The sequence below is a fragment of the Pipistrellus hanaki genome, assembly GCF_964339955.1.
Source record: "Pipistrellus hanaki genome assembly, chromosome: 2".
In the NCBI taxonomy this organism is placed as follows: Eukaryota; Metazoa; Chordata; class Mammalia; order Chiroptera; family Vespertilionidae; genus Pipistrellus; species Pipistrellus hanaki.
Window position 1 is genome coordinate 190,530,506 of NC_140504.1, and position 24,669 is coordinate 190,555,174.

A 24,669-nucleotide genomic window follows, 5' to 3' on the forward strand; every position below is an offset into this window, starting at 1 on the left:
GCAGAAGCACAGGCCGGTCCAGTTCCGGAACCCGCTCTTTCCTCCACCCAGATGTCCACATGGCGCTGTCGGCCTTGCAAAGACCTGCTCAGCTGCCAAATGCCATGAGGGGAGTGACTGTGGCCACTTGGCTTTAGCCCAGTTTCTGGGTCCAAGCCCACCTTGGGCTAGGTGACTTGGAGGGGGACACGTGTGTCCTGGCCTGTCCCCACCCACAGAGAATGCATAGGGGCTGCTCCTGAGCCACGCTGACACTCCTGTCCCAGGTCCAGCAATCTGGGCGGGTGGCATGGAGGACCTCAGAGCTCTGGGAGGCGATGGAGACTACCCTTGGCAGAGACCCCACCCCGCTCACCCAGGGGCTACCCCTGATTCATGCAAGAGGGGGCTTGACCCAGACAGAGGGTAGTACTCAGTGCCCAGGCTGGAGCTTATGGAAGTTAAGGATGGCAGCTGCACTTGATAGTCCTTACTAATGTTTTTGCATGAATGGAGTGACTTGCTCACGGTCACACTGAGACAGCAGAGTTGGCTGACCACTGGCTACTAGTAAGTACATTAGCTACCTAGTTTTATGGAGCCTTGACATTGGCCTTACTAGGTAAGGCACATCGGGGTGTGATAGTTACTTCAGTCAATCATCTGTGCCTCAGTCTCCTCAACTGTGAAATGGGAGCCATAGAATGTGCCTTTATGGCTACCATGAGTATCTGAGGATGTGACGTCTAAAGCCTTGAGCTCAGTGCCCTAGCTGGTTTGCTCAGTGGCTAGAGCATTGGCCTGTGGACTGAAGGGTCACAGGTTCAATTCCAGTCAATGGCATGTACCTTCATTGCAGGCTCAATTCCTGGCCCTGGTTGGGGCACATGTGGGAGGTAACCAATGAATGTGTCTTTCACACATTGATGTTTCTCTCTGTTTTTCCCTCTCCCACTCCCACTCCTTTTAAAAAAAAAATCAATGGAAAAATATCCTTGGGTAAGGATTAACAACAACAATAACAACAAAAAGTGTGCTGCCGAAACCGGTTTGGCTCAGTGGTAGAGGTCTGCGGACTGAAAGGTCCCAGGTTCGATTCTGGTCAAGGGCATGTACATTGGTTGCGGGCACATCCCTGGTAGGGGGTGTGCAAGAGGCAGCTGGTCAATGTTTCTCTCTCATCAACTTTCTAGCTCTCTATCCCTCTCTCTTCCTCTCTGTAAAAAATCAATAAAATATATATATATTTTTAAAAAAAGTGTGCTAATCTCGGTGCACGGAAGCAATGGATAGGGCTTAAGGCAAAAATAAAGCCTTGGGCACCGTCCCGGGCCCCTAGGCTGCGCTCAGGGACTGGTGGATCTATTTCCTACGCTGGCCTCCAGACAGAGCACACAGGAACCGGATGGACGGGTGGTGGGGAATGAATGGAAATGGCGTGCCTCAGCGAAGAGGGTGGGTCTGCACCCTAGTGCTTCCCATGGACCCCCGGGAGCTCCGAGTCAGCCTGTCGGCCAGGAGCTGGCACAGGTGACCTTCATTTCCTTAGAGTTCATGCCTGACCGGCCGTCTCTGGAACAGCGATGGCGCGAACATCCGGCCTCAGTCAAATGGTTCACGCTCCATGCCCGGGCCTGCAGCTGGGCCCGGCCACAGAGGGAAATGAAGAGACTCCTGGGCCAGCACGGACACGGGGACTTACTGTGGCGACCATGCAAAGAGGCCTTGGGCACCTGGTCGGGTACCGGGCTCTCAGGAGCCACCAGCCCCCTGGTCTGGGGGACGACGGAAGGCAGAGGAAATGGAGCGAGCGTGGCTTGGAGCCACCGCCTGCCCTAGCTAAATGAAGACGAAGGTGCCAGGTGGGGAGGGCAGGCTGACGTGGCAGTGGTAGAGGAGCAGCTGGAAGCCGGGGACATGGTGGGGAGCAGGTGTAAGGAGCATGAGCTGTGAAGTTCACAGACCAGGGTTCATCCCCGGCCCTCCTACTAACTAGCAGGATGACCTTGAGCTGGTCGGTCCACCTCTGGCCTCCATTAGGCCTTCCATAGACGACATTAGGCTCCTGAGCCTTGGTGTCCTCATCTGTACAACGGGGACAAAATCCTTCCCACGGCTGTGCTGAGCAGACGTAATGATGTTTGAAAGCATCGCAGAGGCTCCACGCAGGTGGCTTCCCTTCCCTTTGGCTCTTCTTGAGCTTGTGGTCACTTTGGAACCTCCAAATCCTTTTCTGGTTGAGACACAGCCTGCTGGAGGTTACCCAGCCAAGTGTGGTGAGGAGGCATAAGTGGGTCTCTGGGTTCAAGTGGAGTTTCTCCCGCAGGCCTCAGCTGACCCTTAGATCCCCAACCTCTATCCTCTTACAGGCTGGGCCCCCTGAGAAGTGGCTCTGAGACCTCCCTGGTGACTCTCCTCCGAAGTGTCTAACCAAGTCAGCTGGCCGAGGGGGCCCATCTCCCAGACTTTTTTTGGGGAGGTCTTCCCTACCACACCCTAAACCGGCTGCCTGGCTTTGCCCTGGATGAGGGAGCATGCAGCCCCCAAGGCCCTGGGGTCAGGCCCCTCTTGGGGGTTCCTCAAAAGGCAATGGGCAGCTTCTCCAGGGCCCCCCATTTCCACAGCTGTCCACACCCCACGTACTTAGCATATGTTTGTCATGGCTCTCTGTCACCTTGGCAACCAGTGGCCACACAGGTGTGAGCATGGGGACCTCAGGCCCTGGACCGGGCCACCAGGGCATGTGCTATGTGTGCGGCCCTGAAGGAGAGTCATGGTGACTGGGTCCCAGGCACCTGCCCTCAGGGCGGCCAGTGACTCGGCCGCATCCAGTTGCCTCTGAGATGATGTCAAGGCCAGAGGACCGTAGAGGCTCTCGCCCACAGCCCAGGGCATCTCAGCACGGGGTCTGCGGACAAGCCCAAGCCTGGCAGTGCCCTGGATTCGGACGCTCGGCTGCATTTCCCAGGTGTTACGTTAGCATCCAGAGCTTTCATCAGAATCTCCAAAGGATCCCTGCCCTACATGTGAGTCCATTTTACAGGAGGGGACCGAGGCCCAGAGAAGGGGAGGGGCCTGCCTGCCCAAGGGCACTGATTGCCATCGAGCTGGACCGGAAGCCGAGACGCCTGCCCTCTGTCCGTTGCTCCTTCAGATTTCGGGCCTCAGAGGGCTCCTCCGTCCATGCCGACACCCACACTAAGAAGCTCTCCCTGTCCGGGGCCCTGTGCTCCTTCCACATCAGAGCTGCTTGGTTTCCACCACTCCCATCAGCCCCTGATTCAGTCTTGGATTCCTTTAGTCCACAAACCTGCTCTGTGGCTTTGAATAAGTTCCTGTCCCTCTCTGAACCTCAGTCTCCTCATCTGCTCAATGGGGACACAGACGAGGCAGTGAGAATAAAATGGGATGACGGAGCATGGGGAGTGCTTAGCAGTGAGCCTTCGGGTCATGGTCACAATAGAAATGACCTGTCACTGCCCCCCCCCCCAAATGCTGTGGCACAGGCCCTCCTCCCCTCCACCCCCCATCCCCCACTCCTTATCTCCTCTCGGGCTGGCACAGCCTGGGGCATCACACAGCTGTCCTGACTGGTTTTATACTTGGATGGGGTTGAGGGGAAACCACCCTGGAGTCTGGCGGTGTGATTTGAATTTCAGCTCTGTGGTTTGTCCAACCCAGGGGGAGTTTCTTAACCTCCCCGTGCCTCAGTTTTCTCATCTGTGAACCAGAGTTAGTAACACTTCCAGTTTTTGTGAGCATTAAGAGAGATGGAGACTGCCCAGCCGGTGTGGCTCAATGGTTTAGTATCAACCTGTGAACCGGAAGGTCACGGTTCGATTGATTCCAGGTCAGGGTACATGCCCTGGTTACAGGCTCAATCCCCAGTGTGGGGCGTGCAAGAGGCAGCTGTCCAATGATTCTCTCTCATCATTGATGTTTCTCTCTCCCTCTCCCTTCCTCTCTGAAATCAACTTGAGAAAGAGAGAAGAGATGGAGAATGACAAGAACTCAAGGTCACGGCACCTGGTTCTTATTGACAATGGCTACAGCTTTGGGGATACCTGCCATAGGCCAGAAGCCATTTAATTACCACAGGCCAAGCCCCTTGGTCAGGCTCTGAGGTAGGGCTCCAACTGCCAACCTACTGTGTGTGCTGGCTGATCTGCCAACCTACTGTGTGTCCTTCACTGCCAGATGTGTGAACCTCAGGGGATGCCACTGTCCTCAGCCATGAGGCAGAAGGCCAGGGCCCAGCTGGCAGGACATGCTCCCTTTGCCTCCAAAGGGGGTTCTTTCGACCCCCCAGGCCTCGAGGTCCCTCAGAGGGGTCCTCCGCATTCCAGCCTCCTCCCCCTCCCCTGAGCCCTCTGACCTCTCCACCTGTCCCCGGTGCTTCCCCACCCCAGACAGTGGCAGAACCGTCACTATGTAAATGTCTGTGCAAATTCCGTGGAGTCAAGCGGCCAGCTCTCCGGTGAGGCAGAGCGACCTCTGGGGACCCCACTTCGCAGCCATGGGACCTCCGGCCGGGGTGGTGTGCTCCCTGTTCTTTCTGCTCCAGGCCCTGGCTGCTCCCGCTGAGAACTCGGATTTCAGCCTGGAGGGGGATTACCTCTTGGGTGGCCTCTTCACCCTCCATGCCAACATGAAGGGCATCGTCCACCTCAACTTCCTGCAGGTGCCCAAGTGCAAGGAGTGAGTCTCCGGTGGGAGGCTGGCCATGGTGGCGAGGGTGGGTGGGTGGGTGGGAGCCGGGGCTGGTCCTGTGGTCCTTGGGAGGTCAGATGGTGATCGGTGGTAGGAACGATAGTTGTGATAGTGATGATGCCAATGGTGGTGGTGGTGGTAATGGTGGTGATGGTGATGATGATGTTAATGGTGTTGGTGGTGGTGATGATGGTGGTGGTGAGGATGGTGATAATGGTGGTGGTAGAGATGACAGTGGTGATGGTGACAGTGATGATGTTGAAGATGGTGGTGATCATGATGATGATGATGGTGGCATTTTGATAGTGGTGATGGTGATGGTGGCATTTTGATAGTGGTGATGGTGATGGTGGCGATGATGATGGTGGTGGTGATGATAGTATTAGGAATGGTGATCACAGACATGTGGTGGCAGTGGCAATGTATTGTAATTGGTAACAGGAATAGTAGGTGATGATGGTGACAGTGGTGACAGTGATGATGGAGGTGATAGTGGGTAATGGTGGCCACACTGGCAGACATTGGTAGAGGGGTGACAGAGTCCAGAGTGATGGTGGTAGGGTGGCAATGGCAGTGACAGTGGCTACAGAGACCTAGTGTCAGAGGTGATCACAGGGATGACGATCCTAGAGATGCGGTACCGAGACAATGAGGTGGTAAAAATGCCGGAACCTTCTGGAGTGTCTCTTTCTTGGGCAAGGCCTGCCTGGCTCTCCTTCGGCATGTAGGACCGGCAGGCGGGCTCCCCTGCCCAGCCCTCTCATTCTGGACCTGCCTCCCCCCGCCGCGGCCCTGCAGGTACGAAGTGAAGACGCTGGGCTACAAGCTCATGCAGGCCATGCACTTTGCGGTGGAGCAGATCAACAACCACAGCAGCCTGCTGCCCGGGGTGCGGCTGGGCTATGAGATTGTGGACACCTGCTACGTCTCCAACAACGTCCAGCCCGTGCTCTACTTCCTGGCGCAGGAGGACTACCTCCTGCCCGTCCAGGAGGACTACAGCCGCTACATGCCCCGCGTTGTGGCCGTCATCGGCCCTGAGAACTCCGAGGCTACCATGACCGTGGCCCACATCCTCTCCCTCTTCCTCCTCCCTCAGGTGAGGTCTCGGGGCCCCGGGAGAGGGGCTGGCAGGGGACGGAGGGGCGGCTGCCAGGGGGCTCACTGCCCCACACCCGGCACAGGGGGAAAGCGGGTGGGCAGAGCAGAAGCAGGACGTCAACCCTGATCCTGGGCAAGCGGCCTGGCCTCTCGGTTGAGAGCTCAGGCTTTGGGGGCAGACTCCTGGGTGTGTGTCTCGGCTCTGAGTCGTGCCCATGGAGCCAGTCTCTTAGGCCTTTTGAGCCTCAGTTTCCCCAGCTGCAAAGTGAGATGGTGTATCAGACCACTGGTGGTATGCGAGGTCCGAGAGGTTGGTGACCGCTGATGCTGAGCATCTTGCACAAGAATGGAAACTCGGAAAATGCTCAATATTGTCCTGTGTAGCTGCCTAGCACAGAGCCTGCTGCAGAGCAGGTCCTCAAGAAAGTGCTATTGGTATCACTGTTATTATCATCACCAGGGTGGACATGCCTAGTCCAGAACTGGCATAAAATATCTATCCATTAAACAGTAGCTGCCTTGGACTTGGCACACAGTAGGGGGTCACAAATTCTGTAAATTTTGCTGTTTTAGATAGAGAGAGGAAGGGGGAGAGAGAAAGAAACATCAATTTGTTCCACTTATTAATGCATTCGTTGGTTGTTTCTTGTATGTGCCCTGACCCTAGATCAAACCCGCAACCTTGGTGTATCAAATCAACACTGTAACCGAGCCACCCTGCAAGGGCTTTTTCTGTTTTTTTGTTTGTTTGTTTGTTTGTTTGTTTGTTTGTTTGTAAAGCATCTGGCACAGGGTCTGACACATAGTAGGTGCTCAATAAATGTTCATATTCTTTTTTTAAAATATATTTTTATTGATTCCAGAGAGGAAGGGAGAGGGAGAGAGAGATAGAAACATCCACGATGAGAGAGAATCATTGATCGGCTGCCTCCTGCCACGTCCCTCACTGGGGATGGAGCCCCACAACCCAGGCCTGTGCCCTTGACCAGAATCAAACCTGGGACCTTTCAGTTCCCAGGCCGACTCCATCCATTGAGCCAAACCGGCTAGGGCAAATGTTCGTATTCTTATGTGAAACATCTACTCCCGGACTGAACTCATTCTTTCATTCATTTAACAAACACTTACTGAGCAGCTACTATGCCAGGCACTGTTGCAGGCTCCAAGGATACAGATGGGAACTTAGAGCTTATCTTCTAGGTGGGGAGAGACAGACAGTAAACGTAAATAAGTGGTTTAGTTAGGATGTTAGAGACTGAGGAGGGCAGTGAATAAAAGGAAAAGACCAGCTGAAACCGGTTTGGCTCAGTGGATAGAGCGTCAGCATTCGGACTGAAGGGTCCCAGGTTCGATTCTGGTCAAGGGCATGTACCTTTGTTGTGGGCACTTCCCCAGTGAAGGGTGTGTAAGAGGCAGCTGATCGATGTTTCTAACTCTCTATCCCTCTCTCTTCCCTCTTTGTAAAAAATCAAATATATATATAATCTTTTTTTTTTTTTTTTAAGACCAACAGGATTAGGGAGATGGGACTTGTCCTGGACGGGCGGAAGTGGGTGGAGGTGGGTGGAGGTGGACTGCAGTCGGAAACGGCCCCCTCCCTCTCTTCCTCCCTCCCTCCCCGCGGGCAGATCACCTACAGCGCCATCGGCGACGACCTGCGCGACAAGCAGCGCTTCCCGGCCGTGCTGCGCACCATGCCCGGCGCCGACCACCACATGGAGGCCATGGTGCAGCTGATGCTCCGCTTCCGCTGGAACTGGGTGGTGGTGCTGGTGAGCGGCGACGACTACGGCCGCCGCAACAGCCAGCTGCTGGGCGAGCGCCTGGCGCGCCATGGCATCTGCGTGGCGCTGCACGAGACGCTGCCCACGCCGCAGCCCGGCCTGGCCGTGACGCCGCAGGAGCGCCGGCGCCTGGGCGCCGTGGTGGACAAGCTGCGCCACAGCTCGGCGCGCGTGGTGGTGGTGTTCTCGCCGGACCTGGCGCTGCACAACTTCTTCCTGGAGGCGCTGCGCCGCGGCCTCACCGGCATCGTGTGGCTCGCCTCTGAGTCCTGGGCCATCGACCTGGCCCTGCACAACCTCACCGAGCTCGGCCGCACGGGCACCTTCCTGGGCATCACCACGCAGAGCGTGTCCATCCCGGGCTTCAGCGAGTTCCGCGTGCGCCGGGCTCGGGCCGGGGGGTCGACGGCGTCCAGCGGGACCAGCGGGACCGGCCAGACCAGGCGGAGGGCCACCTGCAACCAGGAGTGCGACACCTGCCGGGACAGCCTGGAGGCCTTCAGCACCGCCCTCACGCTCTCCGGCGAGCGCGTGGCCTACAGCGTGTACTCCGCCGTCTACGCCGTGGCCCACGCGCTGCACGGCCTCCTGGGCTGCAGCCCGACGCGCTGCTCCAAGGAGACAGTCTACCCCTGGCGGGTGAGGAAGGCCAGGGCACTGCGCAGGCGCAGAGTCTTTGGTTGCCATGGAGAGTGAAGGGCAGCCCCGCCCCCTTCCAGCGCTGGTCTCTCTCCATCCCTAGTGGGGTCTGGGCCAGTGGGTGGAGAGGCCATGGGACGTGGTGCCAAAAACAAATGCCTCTCTTCCTTCATTTACTCCGCACCATCCAAGACGGTCAGTCTGTCTGGAGGTGCAGGTAAAATTCTGGAGAAGCAAAACCTGCAAGGAGTGGAGGGTCCCTGTGGTTGCTCCAGGGTGGGGTCGGGGGTGGGTCTGGGGAATGGGCTTGTGGGCTCCCATCAGCTCTCCAGGCCCGGCTTCCGGCTTAGGGTAAGGTGACCAGGCATCCCGCTTTTGGCGGGACAGTCCCGATTTTTAACAATTTGTCCCGCCGCGGGACACGGGACAAATTGTTAAAAATCGGGACATCTGGTCACCTTAGCTTAGGGATCTCTGCCCAGGTCTGCAGCACCTTGATTCAGGGTTTAAGGCTGTGTTTTCGGACTCAAACCTCCAACCACCACGCCCTCCCTCGGGGGAGGCTTTACTGAGGAAGTGCGGGAGGGTTTGGCTGCGGAGAGGTGCACTCTCTCCTTCGCCACCAGACATCGCTGCTCTGAGCCCATTCCCTGGGGTTTTCACAGTTTGGGGCTCAGCCAATCCTCCAACCCTTGTCTCTGGCCCTTCTTTATTTTTCCCTTCCTCACTTTATTCTAGATACCCACCCCTCCCCATATACCCGGCCACTTCATTAACTGAGCAATTTAGTTAGTTCTTTAAAAATCCCCCTTTTTTCTATTTATTTGGGCCTCTCTACCCCATAACCTCACAGTCTTACCTTGCAGCCCTAAGTGGTGTGTGTGTGTGTGTGTGTGTGTGTGTGTGTGTTTAATGCAGTTATTCTTTAAAAGGAATTCTGGGGCCAGCTGGTAAAACTATTTTACTATGTGCGCTGCTGCATTAATAACATACAAATGATCACGGGTGCTTTACTGTGTTCTGAGTGCCCAGCATACACCCACCTTACCCTGTGGCCATCCTATGAGGCTGATAACCTACAAGCAGGGACACAGAGGGGTGGGGAGGGAACGTGATTTACCTGTGGTTGCTTGGTGGTAAACGGCAGCCCGTGGCTTTGAACCCAGGTCTGGCCCGTTCCCCTGTGGTATTCCCACTTTGCCTTCCAGGAGTTCTCCCAGCCACGGCTGGCAGTAGCTGTGATGAAGGACCAGTCGACTTCTTTCCTCCCCTAATAGTGGATTCCAAAGAGCATCGATCATAGCAACCAGGCTGTCCAGGGCCATTTGCTGAGCACCCATTATGCGCCAGGCCCTGGCTGGGCACTGTGAGAGGATCAGACCTCCATCCTAGGAGGGGACAAGGGCAGCTAGTAAGACCTGTCCCTGCTGAGTGCAGCCGGAAGTCAGGATTACCGCTATGCGGGGTGGGGCTGGGAGTGGGGGCGGGACTTAAGTAGGGGAAGGGCAGCATCCTGAGCCTGAAAGCCTCTTTGGGGAGAAGGCCAGGGACCAACTCCCTTGTCTACCTGTCAATCCCCAAGGTGAGGTGAGCTCTGGGCCCCCAACATGTACCCAATAGCCTCTCCTATTTATGGAGGAAAATAATCTAGGAGCCAGATTAAGTTGGAAGCCCTTTCAGCATCAGACCAGAGAGGTTCACCGATTTGCTCAAAGTCACACAGCAAATTGAGGACAGAGCCAGGATGGAATTCAGGCCCAGGAGTTCCCAGCCCCGTTTGTCTGCATCCTGAGAGGGATGGGATGGAGTTGGGGGAGACACGCAGGACCTGGAGGGCAGGGGAGATTCCAGCAGCTCTTACAGGAGAGAGAGGGCATGGACTCTGGTCCCCAGGTACTAGGTTCCAGGGGGATGGCCAAGGGGACTTCCAGAGCAAAGGGGTATTATCGAATCCTCAATAGGAGGTGAAAACTTACTATTTTCAGGCACTGTTCTAAGCCCCCAACATAGATTAACTTATTTATTGCTTCACAGACCAGAAGATGGGGTTTCTGTTGCTCTCATTTTGTAGGAAAAAGCTGGGGTTCTGAGAGGTTAAGTGACAAAGGCTCATAGCAAGTGGCCTAAACCCAGAGGTATTCGAGTCCAGAGCCAGAGCTCTCAGCCACTGCCTCCCAAACGCCACATGTACGAAGTCCTGGGGCCCCATTTCACAGATGGGAAGATCAAGGCGAGTGGGATGGGACTGCTCCCAGGTCCGGCCCCACCTCCGCTGCCAGCTCCACTTCCCTGTTTGTCTGCCCCCCCCCCCCCCCCCCCAAGCTGCTCCAGGAGATCAAGAAGGTCAACTTCACCCTCCTGGGCCACCACATCTTCTTCGACGAGTACGGGGACCTGCCGCTGCCCCTGGAGGTCGTTCAGTGGCAATGGAACCTGAGCCAGAACCCCTTCCAGACCGTCGCCTCCTACTACCCCGCGCAGCGGCAGCTGAGGGAGGTCCGAGGAGTCTCCTGGCACACCCCCGACGGCACGGTCAGCTCGCAGGGGCCTGGGCGGGGACTGTGCTGGGGTGGCCGGGCCCTTTTTATCAAGGAGGACGCCCGAGATTCACGTCCCGCAGCTCGTGGGATCTCTATTTGTGGCTGTCCTGTCTGGGATCCTGTCCTTACACCAATGATGGAGAACTGAAGTTCAGGGCTTTCTGGCTCCTTGGGAACCTGGGGATCGGGACCTCTGCAAAGTAAATATTCCCGTGTGTGCTAAGGACGCCAGTTCTCATGTCAAACCCAGGCAATAGATACAACCATCCTCCTATCTAATTAGGAAACGGAAGGCACGGAGAGGTTGCACGACCTGCCTAAGGCCACACAGCACGTCTGTGGTGGAGGTTCCCTCTATACAGCATTCAGGCGGCATCCCGTCAATTAGCACTCAGGGTTTGGTACAGGTAGCTGTGCCTTTAACTGTGTCCGACAGCTGTCCACCTAAAGCTGCATTTTTAATCCTCCTCAGATAGTATGCTGTCAGAATTCGGCTGGTGTGGGGAGGGGTGGAGACCCAGCCTCGAGGCAGAGGGGATCCAGGGACCTCAAAACTACTGGAAAACCCCATTACGCCCCTCCTGCCTCACTCTCTATCCCCAGTTCCAGAGCTGCTGGTTCCAAGCTTCTTGGGGATTTTATGGAGTAAATTGGTTTGGTGTCTTCGTTTGCTAAGGCTGCCGTAACACACTACACAGACTGGGGGCTTAGAGGGCAGACATGGAGCCCTGGCCAGGTGGCTCAGTAGGTTGGAACATCATCCCGTTCACCAAAAGCTTGGGTAATCAGGGCACATACTCAGATTGTGGGCTTCCCTCCCCAGAGGGAGGGGAGGTCCTCAGAGCTAGAGGAAAGAGGGTTTAGTATCTGGTGCCCACCTCCCTCCAGGTGCCCGTGTCCACGTGTTCCAAGGACTGCCAACCTGGGCAAATGAAGAAGTCCGTGGGCATCCACCCCTGCTGCTTCGAGTGTCTCGACTGCCTCCCTGGCACCTTCCTCAACAAAACTGAAGGTAGGGCTTGCAGGGTGGCACCCCTGCCCTGCCTTGCCCGGCCCCAGGGGTCTCCAGCCCCCCGACCATTGGCTGGTCTCCCGGAGGCAATGTAAGTGTCCAAATGCCAGGGGCCATGTTTGACTCCACTTGTATCTCCCCAAAACCTGGTGTAGAGAAAGATCCTCAGCGCAGGTGGCTTAGCGAGAACGGACAGCTACCAACCAGGTGGGGCCAAAACTGGTCTGGATCCTCACACATGTAGTCCGCGGCCCAGTGTGTCAGGCCAGGGAGAGTCCACCGGGGGATGGATGGATGGATGGATGGATGGATGGATGGATGGCTCTGCCAATAGAAGAGACATTTCTGGAAGACCGGGACAGTACAGTAGGTCCTTGGGTTACATCGGAGATCTGTTCCTATGGTGACGCAATGTTCACTGTAAGTCAGGACCCACCTACATACCGTATTTTCCGGCATATAAGACGACTTTTGAACCGAAAAAGATGACTGGGCGTATAAGATGACCCCCTAATTTTTACAGTTAAAACATAGGTTTAGGCCTATATTCGCCTATTTTCGGGATATACTCGGCGTATAAGACGACCCCCGATTTTCGGTTGACTTTTTTTTTGTTTCAAAAGTCGTCTTATACGTCGGAAAATACGGTAAGCACCCAGCCATTCACATGGGGCACACACACAGCAGTAATGAAGTGAAACAGTAAAAAAAAAATAATTAAAAGGAAGATAACAATTCCTCACCTTTACCTGTGGTAAATAAATAATAAAAAAATAAAGCAAATATATACATAGGTCAAAATGATGGAACTTTTTTTTTTTTTTTTTTTTTTAATAAATACTGTAAATGGGAGATGGCGATGTAAACACAAAATGACATTCATGGAGTGTGATGTAACCCGAGGATTTATCTCTGGCCTCCTAAGTGCCTAGTGTAGTTCAGAGCGTACAATGGTTGCTCGGTGAATAGGTCCTGGATGAATGAACTAACATCTCTCCCTAGAGATCATAAACTCCAGGGGGCTGGGAGACAGTGTCATCTTTCTGCCCATGTTAGTGTTTAGCACAATTCGGAGCTGGGGCTCAAATTATTTTTTTTTCATGACTTCACGGATTAGTAAACGAAATGGGCGCATCTGTCTGCCAATCAGAGCACTTGCTGTGTGGAGTGCAGGGGAGCGTCGCTGCCCAACAGAAGGGTGTCCAGTGACTTCACTGGCTTTTCTCTCCCAACTTGTGGAGAGCTTGCCGGCAGGGGGCGGGGCTTAGCCATCCCTGTGGCTCAGGGGCCTATCACAGTGGGCGGTGCTCAGAAACATATTCGCTGAATGAATTCTGAATGAATAGTGGAATACCTCTCCCACCAGAGAGGGAGGTCTTGGAAGGGAGGAATCATAGTCGTGTGGCTCTGAGTCGAGGACACGGCAGCCCAGATCCTGCCGCCGTCAAGTACTGGCTTTGTGAGCTTCCCTGGCTGAGCCTCAGTTTCCTTTACCTGTGAAATGGGTTTGCTGTGAGCATTAAAAAAAAAAAAAATATATATATATATATATATATATATATATAATTTATTTATTTATTTATTTTTTACAGAGAGGAAGGGAGAGAGAGAGAGAGAGTTAGAAACATCGAAGAGAGAGAAACATCGATCACTTGCCTCCTGCACACCCCCTACTGGGGATGTGCCCGCAACCAAGGTTCATGACCTTGACCAGACTCGAACCTGGGACCCTTGAGCCCACAGGCTGACTCTCTATCCACTGAGCCAAAAACAATCAGAACTGCTGTGAGCATTTGACGAGCCGGTGGGTAGAAGGGACTCAGTGAGTCTTGGCTTGGACCTCACGGGTCGCCCTTCGCTCCCTCTCTCCATCCCTGGAGCCTGGCCCCAGGCAGGCCTGGAGGCCATAGGTACTGGGAGGGTGGGCTCGGCTGACAGGCATCGCTGGGGGCTATTGCAGACGAGTTCGACTGCCAGCCCTGCCCGAGCAACGAGTGGTCCCACCGGCGCGACACCTCCTGCTTCCAGCGGCGGCTGACCTTCCTCCAGTGGGACAGCGCAGCCACCGTCTTCGTGGTGCTGCTGGCGGCCCTGGGCTTCCTCGGCACGCTGGCCACCCTGGCCATCTTCTGGAGGCACCTCCAGACGCCCATGGTCCGCTCGGCGGGCGGCCCCATGTGCTTCCTGGTCCTGGCGGCGCTGCTGGTGGCGTACCTGATGGTGCCCGCGTACCTGGGGCAGCCCACGGAGGCCACGTGCCTCTGCCGCCAGACCTTCTTCACCCTCTGCTTCACCGTCTGCGTCTCCTGCATCGTGGTACGCTCCTTCCAGATCGTCTGCGTCTTCAAGATGGCCCGCCGCCTCCCGCGCGCCTACGGCTACTGGGTCCGCTACCACGGGCCCTACGCCTTCGTGGCGGCCCTCACGGCGCTCAAGGTGGCCATCGTGACCGCCTATCAGCTGGCCACGCCCACCGGCCCCACCGCCCGGGCCGACCCCGGGGACCCCAGGATCATGATCCTCTCCTGCAACCCCAACTACCGCATGGGCCTGCTGGTCAACACCAGCCTGGACCTGCTGCTCTCCGTGGCCGGCTTCAGCTTCGCCTACATGGGCAAGGAGCTGCCCACCAGCTACAACGAGGCCAAGTTCATCACTTTCTGCATGACCTTCTACTTCACCTCCTCCGTCTCCCTCTGCACCTTCATGTCCGTCTACGAGGGGGTGCTGGTCACCTTCCTGGACCTCCTGGTCACGGTGCTTAACCTCCTGGGCATCAGCCTGGGCTACTTCGGCCCCAAGTGCTACCTGATCCTCTTCCACCCCGAGCGCAACACGCCGGCCTACTTCAGCAGCGTCATCCAGGGCTACACCATGGGCAGGGACTAGCGCCGCCCGCGGGGCCAGAGGGCCTGGGCGCCGGGAGGTGCGGGTCAGGGGCTTGCTTGCTCATGCGATCCCTCTCCGTGACCACCTCGTCCTGGTCTCTGGCGTCTCCTCCAAGTTCTCTGCCTCCTGGTTTTTACCCACCTAGTCATGGGCGCCTAAAAATATACTCACACTCGGTTCCTTTCCTTCAAGCTGTTTAGCTTGCCGGGCACTGCCACCCCCTGGGAAAATGACCCAAGGTGACCTGAGGCTGGTCTCCTAGGACCAGTCTGATTTGGCGGCCTACAGCGCCATCTGGTGGTCACAGCGGGCATCTGTAAATTCCAGCTCATTGCTTTCCTTTGTGCTCATGGCGGGGAAGGGGTTGGTGTGGGAGGATGTGAGCTCACGGAATGTTGCCTGGGCATCATGCTCTAGCTCCCCCCCCCCCCCGTCCTCCTGTCTGTGTCTCATCGCCCAGGTTCCCCCAGAGCTTGGACCCAGACTTCTATGTTATGTCTGAATAATGGATGGCACAGTGGGCACTTCCTAAGTGGAATAAACCTCACGTGGGTGAAACGAGTGCATTGCCTTCTTGTTTCCTGGGGTCCCCGAGATAGAACGTGTGGGATGAGAGGGACCTCCCCATCCCTAAGATGGAGCCAGAGCTCTTCACCAGAGACATGTGTGTAAGGTGCACAGAGCAGCTACCCGGCCAAGGCCAACCATTGCACATCCACATGACCCGGAACCACCAGGGACCAAATACATAGTGTTTCCTCTTTATACCCAGATGACTGTGGCACCTGCTCTGGCCCATGGTCCTAACCCACCCCGGCAGATTCTGGGTGTTGTCCTCAGGGTGTTGGGCACCCCTGGGTGGCCCAGAGCTGGCGTGAGCCAGGCCATTGCGGAGCCTGGAGACTCTGCATGCTGGCGTGGCCGCGCCTCGCTGACCACCGCCAACGGTGGCTCCGGCGGCAGGCGGGGCCCTGACTTCCTTACCTCTCACAGCTCATCAGGAAGCCAGGGTTCGAGTGTTGAGGCCGCCACACTGCTGCCCAGGGAGGCGAAGTGTCCAGCTCGGTGCACCCCGCTCTCAGGGGGGAGAGCAGCTGCTGGAAGCTCACCTGACTCAGGCGGAAGCACGGGGCCCTGGGGAATGGGATGCCGTGACACCATGGCCTTAGCGCTCCTGGAGGTGGGAGGGGGTAAGGACCGGCCGGCACCAGCCCTGGCCTCAGTGCTCGGGGGTGGGGGGGGGTGGTGGTTTATGGACCAGCACCAGCCCTGGCCTCAGCGCTCCTGGAGGTGGGAGGGGCGTATGGACCGGCCGGCACCAGCCCTGCAGGGCCACTCCGGAGCTCGGTGCCACTGGGCGGGCAGGGCCGGCTCCTCCTCCTCCCGGATTGTCCTCTGGCATGCTTCAAGGTGGCGGCCGGCGGGCTCGGGGCTGGAATCGTCTGGGATTTGGGGGAACAGCCTGCCCATTTTGGGGAGCCACCTCTGCAGGATGGCAAGGACAGCCCTCTTTCTCTTCTCTGAGCCTCTTTCCAGAGCCTGGCGCATGGCATGTGAACGTGGATGAAGTGGACCCTGTCCCCTTCGCCCCACCACCCATCCCCTCCGGCCATCGCATCATTAACTCCGCTCATCTCCCACGGCCTCGGTGCTGGACGCTGAGAAATACTCAGAAACACAAACCAAGCATTTGGCCCTCCAACCAAGGAGGACCTGGCTAACACGTATCCCTCTCCCTGCAAAGGTTGCTCCTGTATCCGCTTATTCATCACAAAACTCGATTCCTTGGGCTCTGTTGGGACCCTTGTCTCACAGATGGGGAATGCAGGTGTGGGTGGGGGACTCAGTCTCCCCGCCAAGGCCCTGGGGTGCTGGGGGCCTCAGATTCCAGGGCGGCGGCTGGTACAGGCAGGGGCCGAGGAGACTGCGGGGAAGCTGGCATTTGGGAAGAGCCTGGAAGGACAGAGAAGCATCTGGAAGGCAGGGAGTTAGAGGTTGGGAGAGGGACTGGGACCGCAGGAGCAAAGGTGGGGTGCAAGGAGGCCAGGAGAGCTTCAGGGGAGCTCGTGGCTCAGGGTGGCCAGGCTGTCAGAGCTGAGCTTGGAAGCTAGACGTGGGGGACCCTGTCCAGGTCCTCGGACCTTGCCTCCCCTGGTGGCACTGCCAGCTACTGGGCACCGGCCAGGCTGGCCCTCCCTGGGGTCACCCTGACTGCAGGCTGCCCCTCGCTGCTGTAACCAGCCTCCTTCCCACGGCCCTGGGTGTGGGCCTGGCCTAGTGGGTGGGGGGCTGGGTGGAGAAGACCCCAAGAACGATCTGGCCAGGGGCCCACCCTGCCCTGTTCCCTCCACCCGCCCCCCGGGAGCCCAGGGGCCCAGCTGAGACCCGCCCGGCCCTGAGCTACGGCCGCTCTGCTCCTTCTGTTCCTGGGCGAGCCCGTGTCCCGTCGCCGCCCTTGGGACCAGATTGTCAGAGGATCAGTGAGTTTTAAGCTCTTAATTGTCCTTTCTCGCAGGCTTCGGATGGCTCGGTTTAACTTTTCTCAAGCAATAATGACCTCATTTTCCCGACGGGCTCACGGACCGCCTCAGAGCGAGGATCCGGACCCCACGGCCTCGGAGGCGTCTGCGCACACCTCCCAGCGGCGCCCTGAGCCGGGTCCCATCTGTCCTGTTCCCTCCAGCGGTGGAGGCTCGCTGAGGAGACGCCGGTGATGAGAACCCTCTTCTTAGATGGGAGTCCAAACCCCGCTATCGGGGTTTCTATTACGGACCCAGTTTTCCCCTTTGGCACCAAAGTTAAATCTCACTCCTCTTTGTGGTGATGCCTTTTCTATGCAACAATGGAAGAATGACTGCCTCTCAGGAGCAGGGCCTGCACGCCAGGTGCTTTCAGCACGTAGCTCTACCCCCACAGTGACCTGCCTGATAGGCAGTGACCGTGGTGGCCACGTGTGGATGCCTCCCAGCGTCCCTTCCTTTATCCCAGCACCCCTCCCCTCCTCCCTGCACCCCTCCCCTCCTCCCAGCACCCCTCCCCTCCTCCCAGCATCCCTCCCCTCCTCCCTGCACCCCTCCCCTCCTCCCTGCACCCCTCCCCTCCTCCCAGCACCCCTCCCCTCCTCCCTGCACCCCTCCCCTCCTCCCAGCACTCCTCCCCTCCTCCCAGCACCCCTCCCCTCCTCCCTGCACCCTTCCCCTCCTCCCAGCACCCCTCCCCTCCTCCCAGCACCCCTCCCCTCCTCCCTGCACCCCTCCCCTCCTCCCAGCACCCCTCCCCTCCTCCCAGCACTCCTCCCCTCCTGCCAGCACCCCTCCCCTCCTCCCAGCACCCCTCCCCTCCTCCCTGCACCCTTCCCCTCCTCCCAGCACCCTTCCCCTCCTCCCTGCACCCTTCCCCTCCTCCCTGCACCCTTCCCCTCCTCCCAGCACCCTTCCCCTCCTCCCTGCACCCTTCCCCTCCTCCCTGCACCCCTCCCCTCCTCCCAGCACCCCTCCCCTCCTCCCTGCACCCCTCCCCTCCTCCCAGCACCCCTCCCCTCCTCCCTGCACCCTTCCCCTCCTCCCTGCACCCCTCCCCTCCTCCCAGCACCCCTCCCCTCCTCCCAGCACCCCTCCCCTCTTCCCAGAACCCCTCTACTCCTCCCAGCACCCCTCCTCTCTTCCCAGCATCCCTCCCCTCCTCTCTGTACCCCTCCCCTCCTCCCTCCACCCCTCCCCTCTGTTCCCCTCCCCTCCTCCCTCCACCCCTCCCCTCCTCCCAGCACCCCTCCCCTCCTCCCCCCACCCTTCTCCTCCTCCCATTGTCCCTCCCCTCCTCCCAGTATCCCTTCCAGCATCCATTCCCTGGAAGGGATGCTGGGAGGAGGAAAGGGATACTGGGAGGAGGGGAGGGGTGCTGGGAGGAGGAAAGGGATGCTGGGAGGAGGGGAGGCAGGGAATGGATGCTGGAAGGGATACTGGGAGGAGGGGAGGGACGCTGGGAGGAGGGGAAGGGTGCGGGGAGGAGGGGAGGGGTGCTGGGAGGAAGGAATAGGTGCTAGGAGCATAACCATTGATGGGGGCACCGGATGGAGTCCCAATGGGCTCACTCCACAGCGAGGCCCTTTCGCCCCGGGGCCGGCATCTCCCCGGGGCCTCGCATCTCTGGACCTGCTGCCGTGGGCGGGGCGTGTCCAGGGTGGTCCCGGGGAGAAAGGCGGGGCACGTGCAGGGTGGTCCCCACAGTAACCTGGAGGCCCATCTGCTTCCCGTTAGCAGCTCCGGGAGCCTAATTGGCAGATCAAGCCCCTCGATGCTGCCCGTTAGGTGAGCCGTGAAGTGAGAGGAGCCCCAGTGGGGTCTGACACTTTGGACGGAGCCCAAGCCCGAGTCCGACCACCGCGCCCGGGTGCTAATGGGAACCAGACGCTGGTGCTCGGAAGCGGGAGGATATTAACCAGTGTCAAATCCGGGAGGCGTCTGGGCAGACACGCCCGCTCTGGCCCCTCCCTGCGACGGGAGGCCACAGCAGCTCGAATGCTGAGGAGGAGGGAGAGCTCTCGGGGTGTCCCCTGATGCTGGCGGTGGCTGGGACATCCCCGGGCCGAGTCCTGCCCCAGCAGAGAGATGGACGCAGTGGAAAGCCGTGGGGCTCCAAACGGGGAGACTTGCTGTGGGTCACAGGACACGGAGGGACTGGCTCTCGCTGTGTGACTCTGGGCAAGTGGCTTTTCCTCTCAGAGCCTCAGCTTCCCCATCTGTAAAATGGGGAGACACCATCCGTCTCACTCCAGGTGGGAGGACTTGGATCAGACCCCGGCCTTTCTGGTTCCCGCCTTGGACATGACACCTGACCTGTCAGAGCTTTCCTAGCCTCCTCTGTGAAACAGGGTGGATGGCAGGAGCCGTCTTAGGAGGGGTGCTGTGAGGGGGAAGTGAGAGGGTACCCGAGAAGTACTCAGAGCTGTGCCTGGCTCACGGCAAATGCTGGGAAAATGCCACATGCTGCCGAAACCAGTTTGGCTCAGTGGATAGAGCATCAGCCTGCGGACTGAAAGGTCCCAGGTTCAATTCTGGACAAGGGCACATACATTGGTTGCAGGCTCATCCCCAGTGGGAGGTGTGCAGGAGGCAGCTGATCAATGTTTCTAGCCCTCTATCCCTCTCCCTTCCTCTCTAAAAAAAAAAAAAAAAAAATCAATAAAATATATTAAAAAAAAAAAAAAAAGAAAATGCTACATGTTGTATCAGTCAGCAATTGATGGGTTATGCTTTTGTGACAAACATCCCCTGAATCTCAAGGTTTCACCAAAACCAGCATTTCTTTCTCACGCTGCAAGGCAGCGGTGTCGTCCTGGGGTCCAGCTGCAAAAGCAGGTCTTATTGGAAACGTGGGACTCACGCAGCCGAGGGAGAGGAGTGACGCCAAAGCCCACAATGACGCTTAAAGCTTCCCCTAGGGCTGGCTCTTGTCCCCGTGCTCATATTCCATTGGCCACAGCCAGTCACATGACCCAGCCTGAGGCTGAGGGGGCGGGAAATAAATCCTCTGGCAGGGAGGGGTTGAGAACGTGGGGATGGCGAGGCCACAGGCCACTGTCATGACAGGGATGAACGCAGGGAGCACAGGGACGTGGGGGTCATGATCCAAGGTGCTTTGTCATCGGTTTGGTTTGGATGGTGGCAAATGGTGAGTTTTGAAGCTTTGTCATTAATATTTCAGATTCTGACCTTTGTCCTTTGTGAATCATTTTAGGTCTTTTCCTTACGGCAGGAGGGATCCATTATGCTCAGGGAAAGACCCTTGGAGCTCTGGAAAGCCAGGGATCGGAGGGAGAGGGAAACCCAAAATGGGGGGTGGGGTGGGGCAAGGGAAGGCCTGCCAGACCCTTTCACAGGAAGTGAATACAGGCCCCGCCCCTGGAGAGGGTAATTCTGAACCCGAGATAGTGAAGGAGCCACCTGTTCAGGGCAATAGCTCTGGGCTGGGACAGAGGCCAGTTCTAGCCATTGGTCCCTGTGACCTCAGGGCTGACTCCTCCCCCGGGCCTCAGTCTGCCCATCTGTAAACTGGGGGCCAGGCCATCTCTCCGCGAAGGCTGCTCCCTCCTGCACTCAGCAGGCGTCCGGACGAGGGGGCTGGAGCAGGTGCCAGAGGCAGCGAGGGCCTCCTCATCGGCCTTCCTCACATGCCCCGTCCCGTGTGCCTTCGGGCCTGGCCTGCCCACCTCTGCCGCCCCTTCTGCAGGTGAAGTATGTGTGCGTCCGTGTGGGTGAGAACACGATCCGTACGTACAGGCCTTCCTGTCCAGCGCAGGGACCAGCATGTCTCCACTGCTTCACTCAGGCTGCTGGCTCCTGGCACCACCACACGGCCCCCAAATGAGTCTCCCACCATCTCACACTCCCCCTCTTCCTGGGGCAAGCTGGATCTCCTCACTCACTGACCCTGGGCCTCAGTTTCCCCATCCGTATAAGGTCTCCAACTTGGGTGAGAACCTTCCAGGGTTCTGGCCCCGAGCCTCGTTCTAGATTAGGGGTGTCGAACTCAATCAGAGAAGGGGTCAAAATCTAAAATCCAGCCTAAATCGCGGGCCGAATGGTTTACTGAACAGTCATAAACTGACAATGTCATAAACTGACAGCTGAGTGCAGTGATGATAGCGCGGTGCGGGCCTCATTGCAAGGCCTGGCGGGCTGGATTTGGCCCGCGGGCCTTGTGTTTGACACATGTGTTCTAGATGGTGCTATTGGGGAGGCCCTGCAGCCCCAGCTTGTTCTCAGGATTGTGCCATGACCTGGTCCTTCCCAAAAGTCAGTCCAGGGCCAGACCTGTGTTCTCTGACGGGAAGTTCCAGAAGCCGACAGCAGGTGGCGCTGTTTTCTGACTGGAGCAGGAGCAGCGGCCACTGGTCTCCCAGGCTGCATCCAGGCTCAGGGCCTGGCAGGTTCTGTGGCGGTCGGGGTCCCTTCTCCTTGGGGCCTGAGGCTGGACCCTTGGGCACACCCTTTCGGGCCCATCACTTGCCCTGGGGAAGGGCTCTCAGGTGAGAGACAGCGGAGCAGGGAGCAGACGTGTGCAGACGCGGTCACACGGGACACACCGAGGCGCACACAGGCTGTTCGCTTCTGTGTGTGTGGTGCCACGTGCCCGGCCTGTAGCCACTGATCACGTGCGAGCCTGCACGTAACCCTCATGGCACAGGGTTCTTTAGGCTGGGGGTGTGAGTGAGGGCAGCAGGGCTAAACGGAAGGACGTGTTTGCGTATGTTCCTGTGGGTCAGCGTGAGTGCAAAATGCTGTATGTGGTGTGTGTGTGTGTGTAAACACGTGTGACACTTTCCCTGCCAGGACATTTGTGAGTTTTCCTCGCCACCGGGGGTCAGGGGGTGAGGGCTCCAGGCGTAGACCTGCTGTCTGGGCCCAGACGACAAATCCTAGCTGGTCTCCTATTGGCCGAATTCCTTTTCTGAGGGCCTCGGTTTCCCCGTCTATAAAATGAAGGTGGCGATGCTCCTCGAGGATCAGTGGGGAGAGGACTGTGATGGAGGGCTCGGGGGGCTCCCCGGGGAGAGGACTCAGGGGGAGAGGACTGTGATGGAGAGCTAGGAGTGCTCCCCGGGGAGAGGACTGTGGTGGAGAGCTAGGAGTGCTCCCCGGGGAGAGGACTGTGGTGGAGAGCTAGGAGTGCTCCCCGGGGAGAGGACTGTGGTGGAGAGCTAGGAGTGCTCCCCGGGGAGAGGACTGTGGTGGAGGGCGCAGAGGGCTCCCCGGGGAGAGGACTCAGGGGGAGAGGACTGTGGTGGAGGGTGGGAAGGGCTCCCCGGGGAGAGGACTGTGATGGAGGGCGCGGGGGGGCTCCCGGGGAGAGGACTCAGGGGGAGAGGACTGTGGTGGGGCGTGGAGGGCTCCTGGGGGAGAGGACTGTGATGGAGGGCACGGGGGGCTCCCGGGGAGAGGACTCAGCGGGGAGAGGACTGTGGTGGAGGGCGCGGGGGGCTCCCAGGGAGAGGACTCAGGGGGAGAGGACTGTGATGGAGGGCTAGGAGTGCTCCCCGGAGCCCGGCGTGTGGTCGTCACAGCTCCCCGGTGTGGGGCACCCAGTCCCCTGAGCAGCTGCTCTGGGCCCGGGTCTCCCGGGGACCCAGTGCCTCCTGCTGCACAGTCACACCCACTCTGAAGGCAAAGCCAGCTTTTCCCGTGTTTGTGGGGAAATGCCTGGCCCAGGGTGGGTTCTCAGGAAACGTGGTTTTGGGTTCTGCCCCGGCTGGCCCAGGGAGGCAGGCCAGGCCAGCTCTGCAGAGGTGGCTTCCGGGGCAGGGGCATGGCCAGGAGGGTGTTGGGGTTAGCACAGGCCCTGCAGGCCCTCCCTGCGTGCTCCCTGCCTCTCCCCTTCCTCCAGCCCTGCCCTGTGCCCGGGGAAGTGGGTGCAGGGCATTCTCTGGGAGTCCCTTGCCCTCCCCCAATTTGCATGCTTAAACCACATCTGCTGACACTCGGGAGCTTTGGCCCAGCCTCCATGCGCCTGGGAGCTGAGCCCTCTGCATGCACCAGAGCCGCTCCCGCCAGCACCTCTGGGCGCCCTGTTCCCATCTGGGGGTGTCGGGGTGTCTTTTTATTTCCCCCTCTTTGCCTGCACCGCTGGGCTGTACTCGCTCATCGGCTGCTGGGTGATGCTTTCAGATCCCTGGCCTGACATTTCAGTGCTGGTGTCTCTGTGCCAGGCAGGCACCAGCCCGAGCAATCGATTCTCCCTGCATAATCGCTGAGAACCGTCCATGACGCTCCATCAGCCCCATCGGCGCTCGGGCTGCTTCCTCCGGGCCCCACGCTGGGCGGCCCGTGCCCTCTCCTCTGGGGCTGAGGGCCTGCTCTGTGCCATGCACTCCCCCGGCTCCCTGCACTACCCTCCCTCCACTCTGCCCGAGGCTTGAGGGGGGGGGCTCGATTCCTGGTCACCACCACCTTCCCGTGTCATCGGGGACCGGTCACATCATGTTCCCCTCAGTTTCTCTAAGACGAGCTGCCTTTCCTACCTCAGGGCCTTTGCACATGCTGTGTCCTCCACCAGAACTCTTTCCCAGCAACCCCAGAGTATTCTCCTTTAGTGCCTGGCTCCCTCCCACTCGGCATTCAGGTCTCAGCTTCACCATGATCTCCTCTAGGAGGTCCTCTTGGGTTTCCCAGGGCAGGTTTGGTTTGCCCATTCCCCTTGTTTCCTGTAATGATTCACTTGACACGTGTCCTCCTGGCGCCACCTGAGTCGGCCTTGTTTCTTTGTTTACTTGTGCATCCCTCTGCTCATCCTGGTGGAGGTGTCCAGGAAATTCTGGTTGAACAAAGGAAGGAAGGAATCCTACCTAATAAAAGGGTAATATGCAAATGGACTGTCACTCCAACACACAAGATGGCTGCTCCCAGGTGGCCAAAGATGGCTGCCACAAGATGGCCAGGAGGGGAGGGCAGTTGAGGGGGGGACCAGGCTGGCAGGGGAGCTGTTAGGCATCAATCAGGCTGGCAGGGGAGTGACTTGGGGTGATCAGGCTGGCAGGCAGAAACAGTTAGGGGCAATCAGGCAGGCAGGCAGGTGAGTGGTTGGGAGCCAGCAGTCCTGGTGGTGATGACGGGACCTGTCTGAGGATTAGGTAAGTTTGTGCATAGCCACGGGGGGAGGGGGGGGGAGGGGGCGCGAGGAAGGGGAAGGGGTGGAGGGGGGTTTGTTACAGGCCCCGCACTTCCTATGTTCAGACGTGCTTCTCCAATGGCCCCCCTGAAATAGGAACTACCCCCATTTTCCAGGTGAAGAAACAGACTCAGAGGAGGGAGTGGGAGTTGGTTGGCCAGGATTCACACCCAGGCCTGCCCAGGCCGGGACACGCGGGACGGGGGCTGGAGACGGCAGGGGCTGGGGGCTGGGGGCAGAGTGGGAAGCAGCGAGCCTGACATAAGGCCCTCAAGAATGCGACCACTTCCTTCTGGACCCTGGGAGCTGTAATCCTGGGGCGGCGGGGACGCGGGCAGACAGCTGTGCTGGG

General features: G+C 58.3%; 1 protein-coding gene across 1 annotated transcript; it reads left to right on the forward strand.

Annotated features, from left to right (window-relative positions):
• Positions 1-4,495: 4,495 nt before the first annotated feature.
• TAS1R2 (taste 1 receptor member 2) lies at positions 4,496-14,654 on the forward strand (the record flags this gene model as incomplete). Its single annotated transcript, XM_084871322.1, has 6 exons — positions 4,496-4,677; positions 5,488-5,788; positions 7,419-8,213; positions 10,536-10,745; positions 11,642-11,765; positions 13,726-14,654. The coding sequence occupies 6 exons, from the start codon at positions 4,496-4,498 to the stop codon at positions 14,652-14,654; spliced, it is 2,541 nt and encodes an 846-aa protein (XP_084727448.1).
• Positions 14,655-24,669: the final 10,015 nt, after the last annotated feature.